Source organism: Myotis davidii, unplaced genomic scaffold, assembly GCF_000327345.1.
Source record: "Myotis davidii unplaced genomic scaffold, ASM32734v1 scaffold639, whole genome shotgun sequence".
NCBI classification, from domain to species: Eukaryota; Metazoa; Chordata; class Mammalia; order Chiroptera; family Vespertilionidae; genus Myotis; species Myotis davidii.
The window spans coordinates 528,112-555,222 of NW_006290541.1; the positions used below are offsets into that span (position 1 = coordinate 528,112).

General features: G+C 44.6%; 1 protein-coding gene across 1 annotated transcript in view; it reads left to right on the top strand.

The window, feature by feature from the left end:
- The window catches only part of RBFOX1 (RNA binding protein, fox-1 homolog (C. elegans) 1), a 374,033-nt gene that overhangs the window by 287,509 nt on the left and 59,413 nt on the right, over positions 1 to 27,111 (top strand). Inside the window, exons 8-9 of the mRNA XM_015563803.1 lie at positions 2,329 to 2,409; positions 27,065 to 27,111. Coding sequence (XP_015419289.1) covers positions 2,329 to 2,409; positions 27,065 to 27,111 — 128 coding nt within the window. The remainder of the gene's footprint in view (positions 1 to 2,328; positions 2,410 to 27,064) is intronic.

A 27,111-nucleotide genomic window follows, 5' to 3' on the forward strand; every position in this document is an offset into this window, starting at 1 on the left:
TAATAGCTGCCTCCTGTACACCCCCTTACTGGGGGTTGAGCCTGCAACCAGGGCATGTGCCCTGACTGGGCATTGAACTATGACTTCCTGGTTCATAGGTTGATGTTCAACCACTGAGCCAAACTGGCGGTATTAATGGAGGTTCTTAACCAGGGGTGCCCGGGAAAGTCTCATGGAAGAACTTTCTCCTGCCCCACCTTCCGTAGCCCCACTCTAGAAGGTTGTGATTTAGTAGCTCTCTCTCGATCCCACGGAAACATTAGCTTCTCTCCAAGAGTTCTAGCAATGAGCCAAAGGAGTCTCACTGGAAAAGCAGTGGGGTTAGGGCCTGTCTTTTCTGCTGGGTGTCCTACCTCCTGTTGGTTGATTTTAGAACCCGAATCCCATGGTCTGATGTTCAGTTCATTTGCGGTTCATCCCCATCACAGACCAGCCTCCTGACAGAACTGGAAATACCCACTGCGGAGAAAGTAGGTCATGTGAAGGCTCATAAGTTACAATAAACTGTTCTCACCTACAGTAGGAAGAAGAAAGCACTGTCCGTTTAGCAAAGGTTGTTTATGACTCAGGCCCATCCACTTGCTACCAAGGGAAGGTCAGTGAATTCCACTCTTACATCTGGGCTTTTAGGGAGGAGGAGGTGGGGGGCTGTCCTCCAGCTCTATGCCCAGGACCCCAAGGCAAGCAGGAGAGGGACTAGGGGACATTCCTTCAGACGGAACTTCCTTCCAGGGGCTACTTCTCCTCGTCAGTCACACATTGGAGGGACTGGGCCGACCTGGTGTTGGGGGAAGGAGAGATGAGTCAGGAATGTTAATAGAACTTTGTGTAACCTGGAAATAATGTACCAAATCCAGAGAGACACTAGGATCGGGGAGAAGTGGAATTGGGGACGGCCCCTCAGGGTCCTCCTGCGATCCCTCTGTTTTGGCTTGGCACCTGTGGGACGGGGGAATAGAGGTGAGGAGACCACCTTTGGAGTTGTGTCTGGGTTTGTACATCAGGAAAGATCGCTGTCTCTTAATGGCGTCCTGTGGCAGCCCCTCTCTATTTGGTAAAGCCCCATTCACTCTGGAAGTTTTAACTACACTTGTGTTGAACGTGGGTAAGGTACAAAAAGGTTATAGAATGTCCCCCTCATCACCCGAGGGCAGGTCTCCAAGGGTCCAGGTGAGTTCCAGGTTCCCTGAGACTCAGGCTTCCTTTCCTAGGGGATGGCTTTCCTAGAATGGTGGGAGAATACAGAGACCAGTGGAGGTGCTGACCTTGACTGGACAGCGAAGTGTATTCCCATCGTCAGGAATGGGCGGCAAGCTCCTCAAATGTCTCCCTCCCACTTTGCAAAGCCTTGGAGTTTGAGCAGCAGTAGGAGAGCAGACTTGATACCCCGAAGAGCTCTGGCCCTGGTTATCCTTGGTGGGGGTGGTTGAGCAAAACATGGCCTAGATTGAGAGATATCTCAGGAGTCCACCGTTCTTCCCGCTATAAGCTTCCTCTTTGCAAGGATGAGTGGGGCCCTTTGCTGTAAATCGGGGGGCAAGTCCTCACTGTAGTGCCGCTGTGGGCAGTCTTCAGGGGCGGTGACACAGCCTCTCCCATTGGGGACTGGGAGCTTTAGGGGAGATGCAGGAGATGCAGAAGTCCTAGATGGTCTCACCCCGAGTCCACGGGGGGGTCAGGGTGGGTCACAGGAACAGCGAAAGTTGCATTTATTTCTTCCCTGTCTTACTTGTGCTCTTCCTCAGAAGAACTGATTTGGACTTAAGTGTGGGTGGTGGGGGAGGAACACTTTTCTGTAAACATAGCAACACACTTGCTTGCCATTTGCTGAGTAATGATTCTGAACCAGCCCCTGTGATGGGCACGTCTCCGTCATACGATTCACCACCCCTCCTGCAGGTAGGTATATTCACCCCGTTTTCCAGATGGGACTCCCAAGGCACAGAGAGGTACAGTCACTCACCATGATCACACAGCCAAGTAGAGTCTGAGTCAGGCTTGCTATCTCATTCTCCCTGAAATTTCCACACTCCCCTTTGAGCATGGCATGCTGCTTCCGTTATGGACCTGAAGGTGGGGTCCTGGGCCAGCCAGGCTCCTCTACGCCCACCCCGTGGGGAAAGGAATGACATGTGCTTGGTGGGCTGGGGGCGGGCCTCCCCGGCTCCCTCTGGCTAAGGCAGGGGCTGCTGTGGGGGTCCCGTCACGCGCTCTGGGGTGTGGCTATGTTTTCATTTGCCTGCCTTTCTCGTTTGCGTTGCCGTGATCTCTCAGGTGTAGTGTGCCTGTTCCCAAACCAGATACCATCTATCTCTCTCTCTTTCGTAGGCACGGTGCTGTTGTGCCAGGCAAACCAGGAGGGATCTTCCATGTACAGTGCCCCCAGTTCACTTGTATATACTTCCGCAAGTAAGCCCATGTTGTGGCTCCTTTTTTTGTTTTGTGACATAACTCTGAGTCCAGTCACCTTCCCTGCCATGTAAGTCCCCTTCCCCTCCCTCCGCACCGCCCTCCCGCGTGGCCCCCTCCAGGTGAATTTGATTTCCATGAGCATGTCTCCGTTTCCCGTTGCCTTAGCATCCAATCCCTCTGCTCATTACGTCTGAATCCTCACGTCCCGATGTCCCAGCCATTCTTTGTGCAGACCTGTCAGGACTGGGTCCAATGGATGGGACATGGGGTATTGGGGTCGGGGAGGGGAAGGGAAGGGAAGGAGGGAAGAAGCTATAGCTCATTGCCTGCCTCCTACCACAGCTTTGTAAATTCATAGGAGAAATATTGAATTAAAACATTCAGGCCATTCAACTGGCACCCTAGCCTAGCAGAGGTGCTAGGTCAGTCCTCTTGAAAGGAATTTCCTCACTGTGGGAAATATGAGTAGCCTGGGCTAGTGACTTGTTTGCAAGGCTGTTCTATCCTAGGCTATGTGATTCCATTGAGGAAGAGGAGGAGGAGAAGGAGGAGGAGGAGGAGGAGCAGGAGGAGAGAAAAGAATATGGTTGCACCCCCCCCCCCCATTTAACTAGGGGAAACAACAAGTTAAAGGTTCTCTAATAGATGTAAGTATACCCATCAAGGACTAGGGGGAGGAAACCAAAATAACAAGGGAAGCCAGATCACAATGTTGAGGTGGAAAACAAGGGTTGCTCTGCCTGGGGTGGATGCTCTGAAGCAGGGGTCCTCAAATTACGGCCCGTGGGCCACATGCAAATACAAATATTTTATTTGTTCCCGTTTTGTTTTTTACTTCAAAATAAGATATGTGCAATGTGCGTAGGAATTTGTTCATAGTTTTTTTTTTTTAAACTATAGTCCGGCCCTCCAATGGTCTGAGGGACAGTGAACTGGCCCCCTGTTTAAAAAGTTTGAGGACCCCTGCAATGGCCACTCCCTCTCTCAATTCACAGAGCAGGACATAAAGTGCTCCTGGATGCCACATGGTTCCCAGCCCCTCCTCAGTCTGACCTTGTCATCTATTTCATACTGTGTGTGTACACCCTATGCAATTCCTATACCTGCCCAAGCAGGTCCTCATTGGGATCCGTGCTCAGAAGTGAGACCATGGGGAAGTGGGATGCTTCTGAGACGGGCTAGAGAGGGGGTGGGAGAGAGCGGAGGACGCAGGCTCATGATGATTAGAGGATGAGAGACAGGAGAAGCCTGACCACCTGTCAAGACCGAGCATCTCAATTCCCAAAGGCTGAGATAAACCCACCTCTTCATTGTGGGGCAACAGTTAGAAGCAGTGACAGGGACCCCAAAACATGATCACGAGAAACATGAGGGTCCCTGAAGGCTTCAGGTCATGTGGGCAGCCAAGGGCTTCTCCCAACCAGAGCATCATCTTCAATGGCAGCTCTGACATTCATGAAATGCAAGGTGTCCAAGAAGCTAGCCATACCAGCCAGATGTGGCTCTTCCCGAATTTATGAAAAGTGTCCCATTTGGGCCAGGGCAGATGCCTGTGCATACATATCGTAGATGAGAATGCTACTGTACCTTTTCACATGCTCAGCCTTGTTTTTGATCCTCACAAAATCTGCACCAGGTAGGTTTTGTAATGTTTGCTTTACAGCCTAGGAAATGGGGGGCACAGAGAAGTGGGGTGATTCACTCAGGACCACCCAGCCAGTATAGGGTAGATTTGTTTCTCAAACCTGGGGAAATTAATCTTCTGGCCCCATTTGACTCTAAATCTCATCATCATCCCAGTATACAGATCCCTCCGTCATCTCTATACACACTATTTCTGAAGGAGAGTTGGGCTGAATTCCAGAGGGTTCCTTAGTTTTGTTCTTTAATACAGTCATCCTACGGGACCATCTGGGAGGAAACCGCCTATCTCCGCACTGTCCAGTGAGTGTGCTCCTAGGACCGAGACACTGACTTTTTCATTTTACTTAATTTTAATTAGTGTTACTCTAATTAGCCTTGAGAGGCTAATGGCCACCATATTGGACAGTGTGGCTTTCTATAATCATAGGTTGTATTTATATTTCCGTTTTTCCGTTTTCTTTTCAGAAGGGCATGAAATAAATCAAGTTTTAAAAATGCTGGTTTTAATTGGTACAGCCATTCTAGATCGACTCAGGGAATGTGTGTGTGATTGTGTCAAACACAGAACCAGGCCACAGTTCTCCATATTTATTTAAATTTTTAATTGTTTTTATTGTTGACAGTATTACAGATGTCCTCTATGTCCCCCTTTTTGCCTCCCCACTCCACCCAGCCTCTGCCCCACCCCAGGCCTTCACTACACTATTATCTGTGTCCATGGGCTATACACATATGCATATAAGTTCATTGATTAATCTCTTCTAGGCTCCCACTCCCCTGCCCTCTGAGATCTGTCAGTCTGTTCCATGCATCCGTGCCTTTGGACCTGTTCTGTCTGTCAGTTTATTTTGTTTTGTTCATTAGATTCCACATATAAGTGAGAGCATGTGATACCTGTTTCCGTTCTCCATATTAAAATCAGTGAAACACATGGGAGATGAAATCATGTGATGCAGTGGTCAGCAAACTACAGCCAAGGGTCACATCCAGCACACAGCCTGCTTTTGTAAGGCTTGTGAGCAAAGAATGAGTTTAGATTTTTTAAAAGCATTATCAAAACAAAACAAAAACAGAAATAATGGGAAAGAGACATAGGTCGCCCACAGAGCCTAAAATCTTGGTAATCTGACTCTTTATTTAAAAAAGTATTCTGAACTCTTGACTGCCGGGGTTCATGTCCCAGCATCAAGAAGGGTTCAGAAATCTGGAAAAGGCTGCGCATTGTTGACATAGGAATCCAGAGACTAATAAAGAGTCCGGAGATGAGATATAATTTTGAAAGGCAGTTGGGGTCAGAGGACCTTCAGCTAAAGGAACTGAAGACTCCCTCCTTGCCTAGGACCCTTGCTTTTATTAACACAATTTGTCCTAAGGCAAGGTGGAGATAATACACTTAAAGGGTAAGGTTTCAAAGGGTACAGAAGCATTGTCAGTTTGGGGGAATTAGCCTCCGGTTATCCAGGTGTTTGGCCAGTAGGAGGCAATAACATGTAGATTAAGATGCCCTTTAACTGTCTGGCAGCCACAATCAGTTTCCTATTCAGGTTTGGGGAAATGCCTTTAGCCATTCCCAACAGGTGACTACATGTGTGACTCAACCCTGTTGAGTCCCCAAGTCTCATCAACCTTTTGATGAAACTCTTGAAATTATGACATGCTGGAATTGGTCTACGGCACTGACCTAATGGATCCATTTTATTATTGAAAATAGACAATGGGACTGTTGCTTCACTGTTTATAATACTTTTTTTCTGAGTTTAAGAGTAAAGATTTATAATAATTATAGAAACTGTATGATGTGTGTGTGCCCAACACCCTTCATTTTAAAATTGTATAATCAGTCATATTATCTACACATTTGTCATCCTATTATTTTCACTTATCCTGTCATGTGTACTTTATGCAAATAGGTTAATGACCTCATAATAATCTGTTGTTTCATGATATTACATTTTAATCTACCCCCCCCCTCCATTTGGGATACTTAGATTGATAGCAATTTTTCAAAAATAATAAGGAAAAGCAATGCCCTGGTATGTATTAGTATCAAAGACAACAACAGTGACTAGCTAACCCTCCTAGCCCATAACAAAACAAAACAAAAGCTGGTTTCTTACCCCTCCAGTAATGGTATTTAGACTGACCGGCTCAGTTAGTGTTTTGTAAGGGCAGCCAACCTGAGACCTCCCCTTCTCCAGCTGGGTGGCTGGAGGGGCCTTCCATTATCTGTATCCTGAGGCTACGCATTATTGCTGAGTGTAAAGATTGTCCATTCCTCCCAAAGCACTTGGCTAAGACTTCCTTTCTCCCTCTTCTCCAAGTCAGCAATGCCTTTTGGGCCAGGCTGTTTGCAATTAGCTGTCTTCTTTGCAACATTTACTGTGTTTCCTCTTTCAGATTAAGGTGTACATCCTGGTACAAAGTCACACCCCATTTTCACCAGACACAGTCACCTGAGATACCTCTCCTCTCTCCAGGTGTGACATACACCTGGGTAAGGGCCAGATGCCTTGTCTCTGAGGTCTGAACAATGTGGCCTCTTTTTCTCTAAGGATCCAGCCTTTTCCACAAAAACTGAGGCCCCCTCTCTTCTCAGCCATTATTGAGGATTCACCTGGTTTTTAGCTTGAAAGTGCATGCTTCTCGCTTTGGAGGAGCAGTTGTGCTCCTGGAAAAGGGGGAAATACATTGCACTTTTGTAAATTGTATCCTCTGTGTTCACTGGCCTCTATGAGCACTTCTGAGTTTGTATTTGTTTCACGAATCTTTACCTGGCCTTAGATGTTTTAAACTTAAATTGTCCTGCTTTGTAGCCAAATAGCTCATCGTCTGTAAATAACACCCTTAAATGCAGTAGGGGAGATGGTTTTTAAAGGAACCCTGTTGAATTAGTCAGTAATGAAAATAACTCTACTGAAGTTATCTGTTTTTTCAGATGCATTTTTGCATAATGGGTTTTCCCCCTTAAGTGAACCATCCTCATAGCACGACCCAGGACACGAAAGCATGCAGAGAAAGGTTTTCACGCAGGCGTTGTCAATATAGCCTAATCCCATAGAGCCTCCCATCTCATACGACTGACTTCAGTTTCTCCTCCTCATGCCCTTTAGCATAGTGTGAAACCCTAGTTCAAGTGTCATGGGACATCAAACATCCTCTTACATGCCCTCACAAACCACTCATTCCGAGTGTACAATGGGCCTACTTTCTATCAAACTTAAATAAAGTCAGAGCAAAACTCCAGAGAATAAGGGAAGATCATCTTGCCCCAAATGCAAAACATGTAGTATTAATATTGTTGTCTTAAGATATTAATTTTAATCAACTAAATTAAACTAATAAAATACTTTTAATCATTTTAAAACAACTTTTTAAAATTAATTTGAAAGAGGAAGAGAGAGATATTGATGTGAGAGAAAAAACATTGATTAGCTACCTCCTGTATGTGTCCTGACCAGGGATTGAACCTAAAACCTAGGTATGTGACCTGATGGAGAATCGAACCTGCAACCTTTTGGTGTACAGAATGACTCACCAGCTGAGCCACCCAGCCAGGGCAATTATAAAACAATATTAATTAATTAATCATGTGTTTGCTTTGAGTAACAAACAGTACAACCCCTGGGTCAGTGGTCAGTAGGCCTTGCCTGTCCCAAGTGAAAGGCACCAGCCACATTAGCACTGTCTGCACACAGTGAATGCATAATATAAACATGTCTCCAGGCCAAAGTAGGAAGGTAAAGAACATCTCACCTCTCTGCCAAGTTAAGGCGTTACTCTGGTTTCTACTCTCTGAAACACGCAGCAGTAAATCATTGGTTCCATAAATATGAAAGCCCACCTCCACTATGGATGAGCAAAGCCAGCAATCACTCACCCTCTTTTCCATATGGAGTAGATGTTTCCAGAAGGAGGTAAATATCAGCTTTATTTTCTTTACCATTTTACAAATAGATTTTCAATGACAAAAGAGACATGGATGGGCTCACTATAATCGGGGAAACATGCCAATAAACCGAAACACACACGTATGGAATAACATGGTAAAATAGTCCCACTTTATTAAAAAACACAAATTCCTTGAGTAATTCACATTGAATCCCTGGTAAGTATCTTTCCACATGTTTTCATAATAATGCAAAGAAGGACAGACTCACATGCCAGGGGTAGTGGTAATAGTACAATTTAAACAGGGGGCAGTGTACACATACGAATCATGTTTCATTTCATTGGATAACACACGTGAACCATCTCCTGTTAAGTCTTATGATAGTGTCATGCTGTTCCATGGCTTGGGTGCTCTGCAGTTTATTCAACCATTCTCTATCCATGGTAGTTCAAGCTCCATTTTATACCACCCCACAAACATTTTTACATATACCCTGACACACCAGGGCTTTACATTTTACATCTAGGCTCCCAAACATGGGGCTGTTTGTTCCATCCAAACATTCTTGCCAGCACCTGCATATTTTGCTTTTTCTTTAATTTTGCAAATTGGATGGATGAAAAATAGCATCTCAGTTTGCTCCAGTGAGCATTTGCCTTTCTCCTAGTGAAGAGCATCATCCTTCAAAAATTTAATTGTCGTTTGGATGTTACCACGAGTGACTTTTCAGTACACATCTGCTCATTTCTCTCGTGTGTTTACTCATTTATTTTAATTCACATTGAGACATCATTATTCATCAGGGAGAATAACCTGAGTATAGGATAGATGTTGCCAATATCTATCCTATTTTGGTCATTTGATTTTGCTTACATTCCAGCATATTGTCTTAATTACATAGGCAAATATATCTGTCTTTTCTTTTGTTACTTCACCATAGTGCCAGCATGGTCTGTTCTGGTGAGAATTCTTCCTGGCTGATAGATGATGGCCTTCTCATTGTGTCTTCATATGACACTCTAAAGGCACTAATCCTTTCCTAAGGGCCCCATCCTTATGACCTTATCTAAACCTAAGTACCTCCCATTTCTAAGTACTATCATAGTGGGACTTAAAGGTCAACACATTTATTTAGGGTTGGAGGAGTGAGCAGACTTTAGTCCATAGGAAACCACCTTGTCACAGAGGGCCCAGTTTCATTGTCAAGGGCTCAGAAAAAAAGCATTTTTCAGCAGCAATTTCTGTGTGGTTCTATATGCTTATCAATGCAAACAAGTATTTTCACATAGTTACATGGAAGCCACCACTTTCAATCCATATACAGACAAATCCTGAAATAAAAGGAAGATAACTGTTTATTCCTCCTAAATTTTCACCCCTGACAACAAGGAGGAAAAAAATCTGTTATCACAGACAGATGCTCAGAAACCTTAATGTTATCAAAATGCAAAATCATCTCCTCTATTCACTTTTATGAAACTCAAGGGCAAGTGGTAGTGGCATAGTTTTAATTGATATATTGATTGCAGATTGTATGGAAGTAATTGTGTGGAATTCATAAAACAATGATTTAAGTGGCAGAAACATACATAAATCAGGCCTGCACTTTCTACGTTTAGGTAATGGATAGAGCTTCCATTGGTTTCTGTAATTAAAGCAATGGCCTTTGTTAATTTATGGCTTCCTCTTTCTTCTACCCAATACAGAAAATGTCACTAGACTGAGTTCAATAATAGAAAGTGCACATCCAGGGCATTGTGTTACTGATACATCGGTTTAAAAAAAACCACACATCTTCTTTCTCCCTCTTTCCAGTAACTCAGAGCTTCCTGACAGCCTCCCAGAAAGGCTTTTCTAATAGTTTCTAGAGTAGAATAATCTGGGACTAGATTGAGGAAAGTGAGGCACTCCCCTCAGACAAAATGTACAGAGGCTCCAGAAAGCTCAGTCATCAAGGTGAATAATATATTAAGCAATATTTCAAAATATTGATGTTTAATGGAAAAATTTCATGGAATAAATATCAACAGGTTTCCTAAAGATAGGATGATTATTATTAATTTTTATTTTGCCTTAGGATCCAATGTGGCTCAGCATAGCACCTCTTTCTCTAAAATTTAAAAATATATTTCTATTGATATTTTTTAGAGAAGAGGGCAAGGGCAAGGGAGAGAGAAAGAGAAAAATGGATGTGAGAGCAGAACATGGATCTGCTGCCTCCTGTGACCTCAGGGATTGAGCCCACAATCCAGGCATGCCCCTGACCTGGAATTGAACCAGCAACCTTTTGGTGCACAGGACAGTGCCCAACCAACTGAACCATACTGGTCAGGGCTCTTTATTTAAATTTGGATAGTCTGTTTCCCATGAAATTGTTTACAATAATTTTATTTTTTTATAATTGCACCGAACTATACTTCACCTTGATTACTTGTTTACTTGGTGGTCCCTCATTTAAATTTTACACCCAAAGTGAGTGCCTAACTAATCTTACCCTAGTTCCAGCCCTGATATATCAAATAATAATAATAAATGGATATTGAGAACTTCCTATATGTTGAGCTTTCTGCTAACCATGCACATGAACTTTCTCAATTAATCCTCACAAGGTAACTATGAAATAGGTGTGATTATTCTGCCTCCTTTTACATGAGAAAATTTGAGGTCAGAGGGAGTAAGGAACTTGTGCAGTGTCCCACAGCCAGATCAGTGTGAACCCATCCTAACAGAATTTCAAGACTTCCACCTTTCCTGGTCTCTAAATTTTCCCACCAGTGGCTGCAAAACAGCAGTGCCACCTGCTCTGCTTCTGGAAACGTCCGCACAGGGAGTGGTCAGGCAGAAACTCTAAGCAGCTGCCCAGCCTCTGCGCTCAGCCCCGATTATCCATCCCATCCCCGGATTTCTGGAGAGGCCATTCTTCCCCAGCTGCTCTGACTAGTCAGGGTTGGCAAAGTTGTTCTTTAAAGGGCCAGAGAGTAAATAGTTCCAGTCTTATGGACCATCTAGTCTCTTGAAACTCACCATAGGCTATAAATAAATAAATAGGTGTGGCTGTGCTTTCAATAAAACTTTATTTACAAAACAGCCTTCAAGCCAGATTTGGCCTATAGGTTATCAACCCCTTTGTCAGGCCATCATTTAAAATGGGACATCTGGCCCTAACCGGTTTGGCTCAGTGGATAGAGCATCGGCCTATGGACTCAAGGGTCCCAGGTTCGATTCTGGTCAGGGCATATACCTTGGTTGTGGGCACATCCCCAGTAGGGAGTGTGCAGGAGGCAGCTGATCAATGTTTCTCTCTCATTGATGTTTCTTACTCTCTATCCCTCTCCCTTCCTCTCTATAAAAAAAATCAATAAAATAAAAAAATATATAGTGGGACATCTGTAAGACTTTCAGCAATAAAGATAAATAAATAAGTGGGCAGGGCACAAGGCAGCTGGCTCCCTGGGGGTGGAGATAAGAAAGACTTATTTTTAATACATTTTTATTGATTTCAGAGAGGAAGGGAAAGGGAGAGAGATAGAAACATCCATGATGAGAGAGAATCATTGGTCAGCTGCCTCCTGCACATCCCCCATTGGGGATCAAGCCTGCAACCCGGGCATGTGCCCTTGACCAGAATCAAACCCGACACCCTTCAATCTGCAGGGTTATGCTCTATCTACTGAGCCAAACCATCTAGGGCAGGGGTTATGCTCTATCTACTGAGCCATCTAGGGCAAAGGAGACTTCTTTCAATGTGCACCCTCATGCATTTTTGGCATTTTGAATTATTTTGTCACATTTTAACACAAATAATGGAAGGTAAGCATGTAAAAGAACACCCTCTCCCTGGTACATATTCAATTAGAATGTAGACACGAATTCAGTCTAGAGATACAGGTTCAACTGATGTAGTTTTGCTCTCACAATAAACAACAAACAGATCTGGCTGTGGAGGCTTTGTTTTGGTGCTGTTTTCCTGGGATGGATAGTGAGACTCGCTCCGCCCTCCCAGGATCCCTCACCCTCCACCCAGGCCTCTTCTGGTTCCTTCCGCACACTGCCCAATGCTGGCTCCCAGAGGCGCTCAGGCGGATCCTTCTGATCAGGAATCAGCCAGTGCTTCATTCCTCCTGTGTCCATGACTCAGCATTATGGTGACAGCGTGTGCCCTCTGTCACTGCCTCTGAAACAAGTCCTTCCTCTTCACTCATCTGTCCTTAGATGGGGCAGGGGATTGAAAAGGCATCACTTTATTCAACCTATCAGGTTCTTTCCATATGCCAGCTACCATTCTATGCACTGTGACTGCTACATGAACATGAGATCCACAAGTTGACTCTATAGTGCCTACATTCTCGTAGACAAGAGACATGATAGACAGATATATAAGGCTAAGATCTCAGAATTGCAAACACACTACTCCTAGGGATATTTGGGAGGTCTTTCCCGATAGGAGATTTACCCACTGCTAACACCTCCTGGTAGGTGAACTAAATGTCACTGCCTTCCCCATCATTCCACCCCATAGACAGACACACTTAGCTTCTGCAGTCCTAGTTCCCTCGTTGAATTCATGGAAGAAGAGATTTGGAGACACCTACCATGGGCCATGCTCTGCCTGTCACCCCAATCATAGCACACACCTGATGGACTGAACAGGGCTTGTCCCCAGTTGTCAGCAGCCACTGCTGATGAAGGGACCCCGGGAACCATTCTTTCTCCATCGCCCGAGCACCATCTCCTCGCTTTGCTCCATCTGCCCTGCATTCCCACGGCCCAGCACATCTCTCATTTATTAAGAGGTTACTTTTAAGAGTGTTTTTTTTTCCCCCTAGTGATTCTGCCTGGACACCAGTTTTCTGAAGAGGTCCATTTGTATTTTCAGTCCCCACCATTTCCAGCCCAACTGGGTTAGCTTCCTCATCGACATCCGTGTGGTGACTTTGGCTAAATAGTAATAATCCCATTACTTCTGCTTTGTCCTTTTTTTAAAAAAAAAATCTATTTCAGGAAAATTTAAAAAATCACTAGTAAGACACACTCCACCCTTAGTTACTTCAAGGGAAGAATCTGCAGAGGAGCCACATCCCAGGCAGCTGCTCTCGGCTCCCCGGCGCTTTGGCTATTAATCTCCATGCAGAATGGTGGCTTGCTTCTTTTTCAGACGGGGGTCTCCCTTCTGCAAAAGACCGCTGATTGCAAAACCTGCCGTCCCGCGGTATGCCCCCAAACATCTTATTTGTCTTGATATTTCTTTCACAGAAACACATATGACAGATAAGGAGTCACCAGAGGATGGTTTGCTTTGTGTCAGACAGATATTAAAACAATAAACCACGTTGTCCTGGGATTCCCGTGCGCGCACAGCCAGCGAACAAGGCCAAGATGAGACGTTTCTGAAAGGCAGCGAGGCAGTTGTTCTGGGGGAATTCCCTGGAAACCCGAGTCCTGTGATCCCACTGACAGAAAGCACTTTTTAACACTTGCTTTTCTTAGGAGGAGCCGCAGACTGCCTGGTGCAGCTCCCCCATTAAACTCCTCCACCATGCCCACCTGCCACCAGCCCCTTTCAGGGGCCAGAGGGAAATCCTTCAATGGGTTGAGAAGCTACGTTTTTTATGCGCTCATCTGCATATCATTGGCTTTCTCAAACTAATGTGGATTTAAAATAGAAAAAAAGAAAACACTCACAAACCTCTATTCTGAGTTCAGAGCTCTGAACATGAACTTTGCAGGGGCCAAAGCTAAGACCTGATTGATTCCTGGAATAAAAGGGGAGCAGTTTGATACCATGGTGCTGGTGTGCATTCCTGGGACCTGGCTTTGCAGATGGAGCCATGCCCGCTCATTGGCTGCAGAGCTGGAGTGAGCATGTTAGGAGGGAAGTAAGAACATCCAATGACACTCATATAATTCAAGTGCTGGGGTAGGGACTCTTGGTGCTTCTTGCATAGAAAGGTGTCCAACTGCAGAGGTGGCCCCCTCCTCCCTTTGCCTTATTTCTCTTCAAAAGTGAATCTCCCTGCACAGTGTGGAGATACATAAAAGGGAAGCTGAGCTTGTCTCCCATCGAGGGAAAAGAGCCTGGCATAGTTCATTTAAACACGATATTTTAAACAGTTGCTTCACTAAGAACTCCAAAACCATCAATTTCTTAAATCATGTTTTCATTTTTGTAAAGCTATTTTGTCGCTCCTGGAGAGCTTGTGGGGAGTGTGAACAAAAATGCAGCTTTCAGGACCAAGTAACACACCATGCATTTTAGATCTGTCTCCTGGGGTTTTGTTGGCATGTTGTGTGGACTCCTGGTACCCCGTCACTTTTTATGGAAAAATAAACAAACAAAGATAAAAGAACCACTTCTATGGGCACACCTGCTCAAGGATATATATTATCCCCATCCTTGGTGAATGCTACAGGGATCTAAGCACCATTTCCCAAAGATCATTTTATTTATTTATTTATTTTTAATTTTTTTCAATTACAGTTGACATTCAATATTATATTGGTTTTAGTTGTACAGCATAGTGGTTAGACCAGGGGTGGGCAAACTTTTTGACTCGAGGGCCACAATGGGTTCTGAAACTGGACCGGAGGGCCGGAACAAAAGCATGGATGGAGTGTTTGTGTGAACTAACATAAATTCAAAGTAAACATCATTACATAAAAGGGTACGGTCTTTTTTTTTTTTTAGTTTTATTCATTTCCGGCCCGCGGGCCGTAGTTTGCCCATGGCTGGGTTAGACATTTATATAACTTACAAAGGGAGCCCCCCCCCCCACATAAGTCTAGTACCCACCTGACACCATAGATAGTTATTACAATATTGTTGACTGTATTGCCTATGCCAGTGATGGCGAACCTATGACATGCGTGTTACCTCTGACACGCGAACTCATTTTTTTGGTTGATTTTTCTTTGTTAAATGGCATTGAAATATATAAAATAAATATCAAAAATATAAATCTTTGTTTTATGGTTGCAAATATCAAAAATTTCTATATTAACTATTTTGTAACTACCCATATGTACCTCTTATTCCCTTCACCTCTTTCTAAATCCTCTTCCATCTGGCGGCCATCAGTTTGTTCTCTGTATCTCTGAGTCTATTTCTGTTCTGTTTTGTTTATTTTATGGTTTTTGTTTTTCAGATTCCACATGTAAGTGAACAAAATCCTCTTCCATCTGCCAGCCATCAGTTTGTTCTCTGTATCTATGAGTCTATTTCTGTTCTGTTTGTTTATGTTACAGTTTTTGTTTTTCAGATTCCACATGTAAGTGAAATCATACGGTGCTTGTCTTTCTCTGTCTGATATTTCACTTAGCATAGTATCTTGTAGGTCCATTCATGTTTTTGCAAATGGCAAGATTTCATTCTTTTTTTTTATGACTGAGTAATATTCCATTGTTTATCCAAGATATGAAAGCAACATAAATGTCCATTAGTATACAACTGGATAAAGAAGATGTGGTGCATATATATGCAATGGAGTTTTACTCAGCCAAAGATAGTTTTTAGCCCCTAGTATTGGTTCTACAAAGTTCTCTTTGAGTATCCACATGGTTTAGTGAGAAGAGCTGGAATTAGGCAGAGCTGGGCTTAAATTGTCATGGTTACACTAGAGGTGTGACCTTGGCCTAGCCTCTTTGCTGTGAAGGTATTCATGGATAGCCACTCACCTGTGAGCATCAACTATTGTTGTGAAAAAACCTTTCCATTTGCTTGAGGCAATGTAGTTCCTCAAACAAAGGACTGATCTTTCCCTTTCTTTCTTAGAAGCCATATTCTGCAGGACTGTAGAAAGTTCACCAAAGAAGCTGGTCTGGAAGGTTTATGTTGGTCAAAAAAAACTTGTCATGGTTACACTAGAGGTATGACCTTGGCCTACCCTCTTTGCTGTGAAGGTAATCTTGGATACCCACTCACCTGTGAGCATCAAATATTGTTGTGAGAAAACCTCTCCATTTGCTTGAGGCAATGTAGTTCCTCAAACAAAGGACTGATCTTTCCCTTTCTTTCTTAGAAGCCATATTCTGCAGGCCTTTAGAAAGTTCAAAGAAGCTGGTCTGGAAGGTTTATGTTGGTCTAGTGTAGCCGTGGGCAAACTACGGCCCGCGGGCCAGCCGTTTGAAATGAATAAAACTAAAAAAAAAAAAAAAGACCGTACCCTTTTATGTAATGATGTTTACTTTGAATTTATATTAGTTTTATCTACATGGGGGTCTGGGGATGGCTCAGGTTCTGACATCAGGTGGGGGATCCCTAGGTCCAAATGGCTTGCTTAGCAGTTCATTCAGTTTTATCTACATGACGGTCTGGGGATGGCTCCAGTTCTGCCATCAGGTTGGGGATCCCTAGGTCCAAATGGCTTGCTTAGCAGGGGTGGGGAACATCTGGCCCGCGGACCCTACAAGGCCAGGGAAATCATTTGGTCTGGCTCTGCCAAAGCCTTATGGTGAGTTAATGAAATGTTCGACCAAATATAGCAGGCTAGTTTTTAAGCTGATCATTTTGTATGGCCCGAGAATGATGATATAAGTATCTGAATGGCCCTAGGCAGAGAAAGGTTCTCCACCCCTGGCTTAGGGTGTCACTCAAAGCATCAGGACTCAGTCTTTCAAATCTGGAAGCTGGCTCTGAAAATCAGATGGCCTCAACAAGCTACACCCACAGCGATGGCTGGAGGCAAAATGATTGATGCCTTGGCATCGTGTCCCCATTCAGTGAGCCGCTGCCACCCCCTCCGAGGGGCTCGTGTGTGGAGCCGCAGCAACCCCAGAGAGCATGGAAATCCAGCCCAACATAAGGAAGCTAATTTATCTCACTTGCCCTGTTTCCTACCTGGCGAGGCAATTCACCGAGCTTGCTGTTTCAGCCAGCTGTTAGCTAGATCATGAATGATTTAGCAATTGAGCCTTTACTGTGTATATGCACTCGATAAGGTAATTATTTATAGAAATTATTTGATTTCTTCCCATGGCTGCCTGAAAAAAAGCTAAATTTTAACACCAGTACAGGTTTTGTCAGACAAATAGATTTTGGCAAATCCCTTCATCCAAATTAAAATAGACCTCAGCATCTCCCAGTTTTGTCTTCAACATCCCATCACATGACAGAAAGCACTTTTGCAAGGCCTTCTGTGGTCCTGCCAAGTCAAACACTCCAAGATAGAGATTCATTCTTGTTTTGCGGGAGGAAGTGTTACAAAAATCCTGCCCCGGGGGATATTGTCAATACCTGTGCGTAGACAGATAACAAATATGTCTTGTGCGCAGTAAAAGCCCATCACTGCACATGCAGCCACCATGGCATCCAGCATATTTCTGTTGGATTAATCGGACCATTTGTAACCTGGGAGAAAAGAGGCAGCTCACTTTGGGAGGTAGGCAGAGGGGGGTGGCAATTAGTCACAAACCAAAGCTCCTGTCCTCATTCAAAGTTGCACAGACATGAATGATGAAAGAATACCTGTGCATGAGTGTTGGGTGTGGTTTTGCTGCAGTGTTTTGAATTTGTTTTTAAGTTAGGAAGCATTTCTGCTTTGGTGACACCAGACTCAACATTTAGAGTACATCTCTGTGTGTTCATTGCACTATTGTTGTTGTTGATGATGATATTATTATAATTATTATTATTATTATTGGTTCCTGACACATTTCTTCCTGAGGAAGATATTTATTTCCAGCCATGTTGTGAGTAAAATAATAACTGATAACACTATTAAATCCATTCTATTCAGAAAAAAAAGCATGACACTCCCAAATATTATGAAAGTTTCTTGCTCAAATCTTCCAAATCTTGGAGAAAAATTCTAGTTGAATTGAGTCACAAGGAGCTTGTTATTCTGACAGTGATGAGGTTTGTCTGTGTAACACCATTCTAGTGCAACCCACGTCCGTTGCTGGGAGAGCCCATTTCCCCAACATTTCTGGATTCAATATGACCCCCCAGGCTCGCATCCAGATGTGGAGATAAGCCCCAGTAGAGAAGGGAAACAACTTGCCTTGGACTCTTATTGGGAACATAAATCAGTAGTGACCCCTGCGGCCTGTATCCAATTAGTAGAAAAGGAGCAAAGCCCTTCCAGGTGTCTTGAAATCTCAGAACATAAATAAAGAAGGTTAGCAATACACCTGCCCCCTCCTCCACTTTTACCCCTGCCCCTACCCAACAAAGAGCACATTGAGGTCTCAGGGCGACTTGTCGACAGATTCCTCTGCAGATGAACTCAGCCCATGATGAATTGGGGCTGGTGTTTTTGGATGTGGTTTGGATATAAGGAAATGATAATAGCAGCTTGTACAGACAATGGGAAGGAAGGAAAATGGAGAAAGCCTTGTCCAAGGCTGACATGGGATGCCTTTGTCCTAGTTGCCTGTTGGGTAATAGATAAGCTGATAGTCTCTCAAGTGTTAAGATGCTTGAGTTCAGATAATTGGGTGAGATTCTGAGCTGCTCTGTGTCTTTAGTTCCTCCCAGGAAAGTAAGATAGTCATTAAACCTGGTTTCTATGGTTTTGTAAGGAGTTGGTGAGTTAACTGATTGATCTGGAGGTTAGCAAGTCCAAGTAAATAGTAGCTGTTATAACACACAGTCAGATCTCCTGCATTGGCAATGGAGTATGGGGCAGTGCCATTTGCCAACTGTATTCACGACGTTGCTTGGATTATTCCAGCTATCACTGCCAGAACATTTAGGCACGTAAGGCCCAGAGTCCCTTGCCACTAATGTTCTCACTACACCAGGTTCTTGTCAAATCTGCATCCTTCCTAAGCTGCATCTTAGCAAGTCCTTCAGGTTCATGGAGCATCACCCACTTTTCCTTTGTAACTGGACCACTTACTCTGGCGTTCTAGTTTACCTGACCATATAATCCATAAACATTGTAGGACTTACCTTGGACCAGGTAACCTTCTAGGTGCTATAGACACAGTATTGATCAAAATAAAGGCCTCAGGACATCCCGACACAGAGACATATAATAAAGTTGCAATCAAATAAGATATTGAAAGAGTGGTTAGTGGAGTGGGTGGGGAGGCGTGATAGAGACTGTGGAGGCCGGTAGGAGGTGGAGGGTACAGTTGAGAGGAAAAGGCTTGGAGGAGGAGATGATGTCGGAACCAAGATGTGAATGAGGGAATTAACTCACCCGGTAGAGACTGAACAAAAGACAGAACCTGCAGGAGCAACCGAGAAGCAGCAGCTAGAGGCTGGGGGTAAATGAGGCCTCAGCCTCATACAGCAAAGATTCAGGTCAATGACTTCAGCCCGGGCGGTCCGGCCAGTACAGTGTCACCATCTTTATCCCCCTCAAAATATGTGCATTTCTCTCCAAGTTCAATTCCTTTCCCATCCCTTCCACACATCCTACAACAGCCTAGAAACTTCTGGCTAATTTGGATTTGACTAAAACTTTTGTACCATGACGTTATGCAGAGAGATTCAATTATGGTGCGCAATGTTTTGTGAGTAACTACCGCCCATAAAAAGTTAATTAATCAGGGCTGTGTCAATTTCCTCGTGCCATGTCAATTTGCTGCCAGGTAATTAATCACTAATCACCCACCAAGCAGCAGGCCAGGGAACAATCCACGAGCCATTTATTGTCTTTCCCCAAATAAATGGCACGCACAGCCAGGAAGAAACACATCTTGCCTTTCATAATATTTTTATCGACACTTTTGCAAGTTGTAATAGACTGAAGCAACAAGCAGCTGCAGTTCAATGGAATATGAATATTAAAAGAAACAAGTGAGTGGAGATTTATAGGACACTGCGTTTCTGTTATGTCAGTTTTGAGATTAAACCGAGCAAATGAACAGTGAAAAATTACTCTTCCATGTGGAGAATGGTGATTAGACTTGTACATTAATTAGAAATTTTTGTTTTCCTATTCAATGCATTTCAAATGAGGGTGTCCTATAAGGAACTGTTTGTCCAAAATGTAGATTTATTCACTTCTAAACAGCGGTATTTAATATCAACCTGCATTTCTAAATCAAATGAGAGTCGATCCCAAATACGTGTTTCCAGGATAAAATATGTGAGTACGAGAACGGGAGATTCCAACAAATTAAGTGGCTCTTTGGGTCTTTTCTTAAGTGACAGAATGGGCGGTACTCATCTTTCCCTCCCTCGCCCAAACCTTGAAATTACTGAATTTAAAAAAATAAAAATTTAAGCCTTTCCATTTTTACTTTGACCCAGAACTAAATATGTCCCATCACATGCAATTTTCCATGTAATGTCATTTAAAGATAGTGACCTAGTTGTGTATAAATTCTGTGTTATAAACCCATTCGATGTACCTTTATTTGAGATCCATTTAAACAAATATTTTTTGCCATTTGGAGAAAAGAAAATCCTCTCTCTGGCTCTTCATTGTGATGTGTATCACAGGATGCTCTGCCTCTGAAATCGAGCTGTAGCTGGCTGTTTATTCACTTCAGTGTGTTACCTATTATGCCACTTCTTAATTTATGGTCCAGCTTATGGAACAGGAGATCCCCCAAGGGGAATCCCACAGAACCGTGAGCCTGCTGTTGAAATCGCGTCTGCACCCCCAGAATTATGTGAGTGAATATTTCCTACTATAAACTACCCACAGAACAATCCAATCCCAAATTAGCATGAAGGTTTCTCAGTCTTGAAACATTCAAAGGCGGGGGTGGTGAGGAAGTGGCTTTATGGGGGACAAAAAGAGAGCCCCCCCTCCATTCCGATGGCACACCTTTTCCTGGGCATCTGGCAACCTCATGCAAATTCAACCCAGTGCACAAATGCAAAGAATAATTGCCCATTAAAGCGGTTGTATATTTTTACGGCTTTGATGTAGAATCTGCCCCCTGTCGGCTTTTGCATCTGCTGCTCTGCCATCTCTCCCAGAGCTCTAAAACTTTAATATGCAGTTTAGCACCCTCAAGTATTTTCCACTGGTTTTGTGTTTCTTCTCTTGGGATTCCTGGGCTGGTAAGATGATCTCATTTGTGTTTATTTTCTAAGGTAAGCACCACGTTGTGAAAGACACGGAGGGGGGAGGGGTGCGAGCATGTGTTTGTCACGGTAAATACATTGAAGGCAGAGCTCATAGAAGGTTGGAGGTGAAGGCTTTGTCTTTGAGGGGGAGACAGACGGGAAGCAGCGGACACGTGGGTAAATGGCTCATTTGGCTGACTGATACACCCACGCTTCTTCCATTTAAAAATGTTGCTTTTCTTTGATCCTCCAGCACATCACAGCACGCCTCTTGTTACATCCCTAAAGTTTCATCCCTAAAGTTTCCGTTTCATCGAGTTCCAGGGTATAGAAAGAACTCCCTATTCCCACTTACCGAGAGGGTTACTCCACTCACCTCCCCCAAAATGGGCTCTGGGTATAAATCGAGCTGAAGGTTGGGAGTGGGTGGGCTGAGACTGTTGATGTAGCAACAAGATGCTCAATTGGTATTTGCTCCGAAAAGCTGGTGCCCTGTTTTCTTTGGGAGAAACTCATTTTTAGCTTATGAGCTAAATCCAATTTTCGTTGCAGTGATATCAGATTTTTCACTTTGATTCATGCTGGATAAGGTTTCAGAGGAACCTTTCCAGGATAATGGACCTATGGGTTTTCGCCTCCCTTGTCTCTCTCTCCTCCTGCCAAGAACTAAGGATTTATACTGTATCCATCAGGCAGCCTGAGCACTCTCCATTGTTTCCCATTGATGGCCTGTTTACATGTTTATTATCTTGACGTTCAACTAGAAAAAAAAAATCAAACTCCAGCGTTGAGGCTCAGAAATGCCTCTAATTTGGTGTCTTTTCTTTCTAACGCTGTTCTTTAATGGACATTTACCAACATTGGGCAGGGTGACAGGTGAACGACTTTTGTTAACAGTGATTTAGCAGACATGGAGAGGACACTCTGAGTTTCCATTTGGCATTTGGCACTAGATTTATTAAACATTTCTTTTTTAAAAAATATATTTTTATTGATTTCAGAGAGGAAGGGAGAGGGAGAGAGAGAAACATCAATGATTTGAGAGAATCATTGATTGGCTGCCTCCTGCAGGAGCCCTACTAGGGATCGAGCCCACACCCCTGCCAGGTGCCCTTGACTGGAATCGAACCTGGGACCCTTCAGTCCACAGGCCAATGCTCTATCCACTGAGCAAACCAGCTCGGGCTTATTAAACATTTCTTACCCACTTGCTGGATCCAAACTCCAGAAGGGGTTGGGGCGGGGGCGTTGGTAGATGGCATGATAACCTTCACTCAACACAAAGTAAGTGTCTAGCCACAAAGAAAGTGCATACTGAGATGTCTCTTTCTAGAAGGGCCAAAGACAAAGCCAGTTCGGTGGTGTTTATTCAAATAATTGCTTTAAATATATAGTGAACCATGTCCCAGCATCTACAAACCAGCATACCTGCTGGGCAAGTGAAGAAAAAGCAGTTGCCTCTTAGGTTGAGTCTAAAGGAAGCTTGACAAACAGTGGTGGCTTTTTTTGCCCTTGAAGTTGATGATTTGTCTTAGTGGCAGTAGAAGAGAGTCCTGCTGTCCTAAACCAGCCATTGGGGAACAGCCTCGAAGGGAGCTGGGAGGACACATGAAAGGCACAGCTGCAAATCGGACAAGTTAAGGGTTCTAAATATTGCTATTTGCTGTTCTTTCTTGTTGCACAAATGCATTGCATTTCAGAGACTGTGATTCGATGGGCCGCCAGGAGCATTGTGTGGGGCTGCACCTTTAATAGGTTATCACCTGCCTGGGGGCAAAGTGTGAGTCCTGCTGTTCCCAGGACAGGAAACCGATCTTCAGATCCTGACACTGTGCAGCAATAAAAGGGCACTGAAACGAGTTGAGGGTTTGCAGTAATACCAAGCCCAATATACACTTATCCGACTTGCCTCCCTTTTTATCAGAATCAAAGATATTCCGAGTCGGGTTAGTATGCCTGGGCCAATACAGCCCCAAAACGTAAGGATGCAGAAATTATTTTTATGAGGATCATGATTCAGATCCAATTGTGTCATTTGCATGCTGTTTTTCTGCCAAAGCTGGGCAGGGCATTTGTATAGGAGACAGTGTTATGAGAGATGGGAAGGACAGAGGTAAGGCCTTTACCCCCATAAAGAAGCAACTTGGCATCGGCTAACCAGCAGCAGGAGGCCAGGCACGATGTTAGGCACCTGACGCCGCTCCGCACCAGGCAGCCTTGTAAACCAGGGGACAGAGCCAAGGAGCTCACTGCCCTCATGGAACTTGCATTCATTCCGGCACCAGCGAGAGTCCTTCAGCTCTAGGGTCCAAGCTACTGGATTGTCAGGACAGCCAGCCCTCCAGGAACGGTGTTTTGTTATAATGTTGATGAGGTGCAGTGGGAACTTAGCTCTTGTGTGTATCAATTAGCCCATCCTATAAATTGGTTTTGTTATATGGTATGTCTTTCCGCTTACAACCGCAGAATCTATTGAGGATGTGAAGTGAGGACTTATTGCACACCAGGGAAGTTCATGGCAGCCTTGTCCAGAAGGAGATTAACAAATAAAGAGAGGAAGGAAGAGGGAGGGAGGAGGGAAGGACGGGAGGGGGAAGGGAAAAGTGCGGAAGGGGAGATTGAGGAGAAGAAGGAAGAAAGAGGAAGGGCATGCTCATTAGTGATGATGACTAACCAGAGACCAGCAGGCCCCTGGGCCAGTCCTCGACTGACAACAGGAGCGAGAGAGCTGAGCTCATCCATCGGGGAGCCTCACACACTTTCTCCAGGAGGCTTTTGCTCCAATGCATGAGCTATGGAACCACCTTATTTTAAGTAAGAGGACCTGGGCCCCCAGAAAAGCAATATTTACACCAGGAGCTGATGTGCGGTCTTCCCTGTGTTCCTCTAACAGAAGTAGAACCCCTCGCATCTGGCCTGTGTAGAGAAGACCAAAGAGCCTTGTGTTAAGGCCCATCAGTACCTTCTCCTGCATCGGAAGGCCATTTTCTCTCTGTGGGAAACAGGGTGCAGGTGGAACCCTGGCTCTGCACTTTTAGCAGCCTGTGCCCCCCTCGCTCTGCTGCCCAGCTTCTATTTCATGTTATCTCCCAACATCTAAATCCTGCAAGAATTACTGTAAAACCTGCTTGTCGCTGAGAGGGATCTTGCCTCGCTCGCTCGGCACCGCAGCCGGCGATAATGAATGGGTCAGCATAATTACCGTGTTTTCTCACACTGGCAGCCAGCTGCTCGGCCAGATTGTGAATCTTTCATTTTCTTTATTTCAAAATGCAGGGCGTTCCTATGAAAACTTAATGTTTGAACGGTGGGGAGATGGAGTTGGAGTCAAAGCCATGCTCCCTCATTTTCTCCCCGGTCCTGGAGCAAACACCTCGTATCTCATTAGTTCTGGGCTTTTATGATATTAGGATTTACCGCTTTCCCCGTTAAGACCAACACCTCTCTACAATTATTTAAAACCAGCGCCAGGAGACGTGGATGCTAGGGGCTGGCAGGCTGAGAGTTAAGTACAGTGGCACGATTTGTTTTTAATAATAAAACAGGATACAGCCCAGCTGTGTGGCTCAGTGGTTGAACGTCGACCTATGAACTACGAGGTCACGTTTGGATTCCTAGTCAGGGCACATGCCCGGGTTGTGGGCTCCATCCCCAGTGTGGGACGTGCAGGAGGCAGCCGATCAATGATTCTCTCTCATCATTGATGTTTCTATCTCTCCTCCTCCCTTTCTCTCTAAAATCAATTAAAAAATATATTTAAAAACAGTTACAAATAACTGGTATGGTCTCAGACACAAATAGAAAGATGGACTCATTCTGGCTTGGTGCAGCCATCCTAGCATTTTACCATCCTCCTGAGAGAAAGATATGGTACAATCCATGAAACAGGTCTGCTGCTCACCCTTCAGGAACACACAGAGAATTCCGAATGACAGCCAGTCAGTCTTCATCTCAGGTTCAAGGATCAGAGTCCAATCCATGCAGGTCCATGAGGTGGTATGGAATTGGGAGTAACTTCTGTGGGAGCCCTCTCCTCTCCCTACCCCCTGCCACCCACCATGCAGCTACAAACTTACTGTCCGAGGGTGGGGAGCAATGAGATGAGATGGGGTGGAGTGCATGTACGGTTAAGTGTGACAGTCGGAAGAGGAAAGCCCTGGTGGCAGTTTGGACACAGGGTAGAGACCACTTTAGCACAACAGGAAATACAACACCCCGGGCGCAGTTAGGTGTTTCATACAATAGAGTTCCAGGAAGAGTGAAGTGTGGGTGTGTTGAGTTAAGGAATTAAAAGAGCTTCCTTCGCCAGGAGTCCTTTCCTGGCGTTGATGTCATGCCAAAAGGGACTCCATGTCCTTCCCGGCATGGCACGCCATCACACTGTGAAACCCCAAGGCTATGGATGGTGGGCTGTGGAAGGGAGGAAAGCCATCACACCCTGGCTCATCTCACGTGACTTCCTCTCTCTGGAACCCCTCCGAGCTCCTGTTAGGGCAGCGGGATCAGAGGAGAAAATGGGCCAGGAGAGAGGGTTTGCTGGATGGTTGCCCACCCTTTGGCCTGACCACGGCTTCATCCACCTGGTCAGGCAGTGACATCATCCGCCCTGCTTCCGGTGCCCAGTATTTATCCCTGCTGTGGATAAAATCGGGGGGCTCCTGTTGTTGACTTGGGGAGGCAGGAGGAGATGCAAAGATGAAAGGGCCGTGGAGGAAGGCCTGCAGGAGCATGCAGACTAATAGGAGAGAGAAGCATAGCAAGTGACTGACCTCCCTCTTCTCAAAAGCATTACATAGATAAAGAATGTCCGGGAAAATGGAGTGTGGGTGCGGGGCTCACTGGGTTAATGTTTCCCTCACTGTAGGGCTTCCTGAGCCTCCGATATAGGTCTCCCGAGACAGGGTTCCCCACATGTATTTTCCCAGAAAAGCACCCTCTCTGTGCCTTGGGGTTTGGGCAGGAGTTCCTGCTGTTTAATGGGATGGGACAGCGAGCCTGGTGAGAGCTCCCGGGGAATCGGGGAAGTGGCAGGAGCTGGAAGGCAGCGCCGTTTCCTGGAGGCCTCCTGGGTTAGGATTTGCATGCTGTGGGAGGAAGGCCTCCCAGGCAACAGAATTAATTACCAGGGGTCTCAAGCATCACGCTTAATTTCCCTCTTGACTCTTCAGCAAGTTATCCTGCTCAGAGAACCCCCCCCCCCGCCAGGGAAGAAAACCCTGCCCACACTCTCTTCTTAGGAGTTGAGTTCCCAGACTTCTCTGTCATTGCTGTTACTGTGTTTTATAAGCTGCACAAATGGTTAGGGGGCTGATGGGACGTTGGGAATGATTTGTTTCAATGTACACTCATGATGCATACACATGTCTGGAGCAGCACTGTATTTCAATTAACATTTTTTTTAAAAAGCAATATATGCACATAAAGGAAAATATGAGAAATAACTAAACATGGGATGGGGAAAACCTATGAACAGACAACTCACACCCATACAGTTCATCCTCAGAGATAAGTGTGAACACATTGAAATGTATGTATTTGCAAATATTATTATATACACACAAATATGAATACACATATATATATATATACATTCACATACACATATGCACGTACTCCTGAATATATACACACACACATACATACTGTGTTTGCACACAATGCATGTACATATTCACTTACACATGCACAGATACATATCCATGCACATGCATACATACATGTATATTGTGTGCTCAGACACATATAAATATATATTACACACTAGAATTGTGTGTGTATATGTATATATGTTTATGGATGGATGGATTGATGGATGGATGGAATGATCAATGGATGGATAATGTCGAGAACACATTGCACGTACGTATTGCAATCCACCTTTAAAAATTGTGCAATGAGCTTTAATCCTGTATTTAAGAATTGTTTGTCAATGTTTTCATTTGGCACATTGTCTTATGCACTGTGACCACTGTCTTAACTAGCCCATCCTCTCTGGAATTGGCTCTTGGCCCTTGACCCCTGCCAGCTGCCACCTTTAGACCCCTGGCTCTTGGAAGTGTGTGTGTATGTGTGTGTGTGTGTGTTGGGAGGTTCCCGCAATGGTTGGTGTAGATCTAAAAGCCTTTGCCTTGCTCTCTCCTCTCGCCCTGCAGTGCCCGGCTTTCCGTATCCAGCCGCCACCGCCGCGGCCGCCTACCGA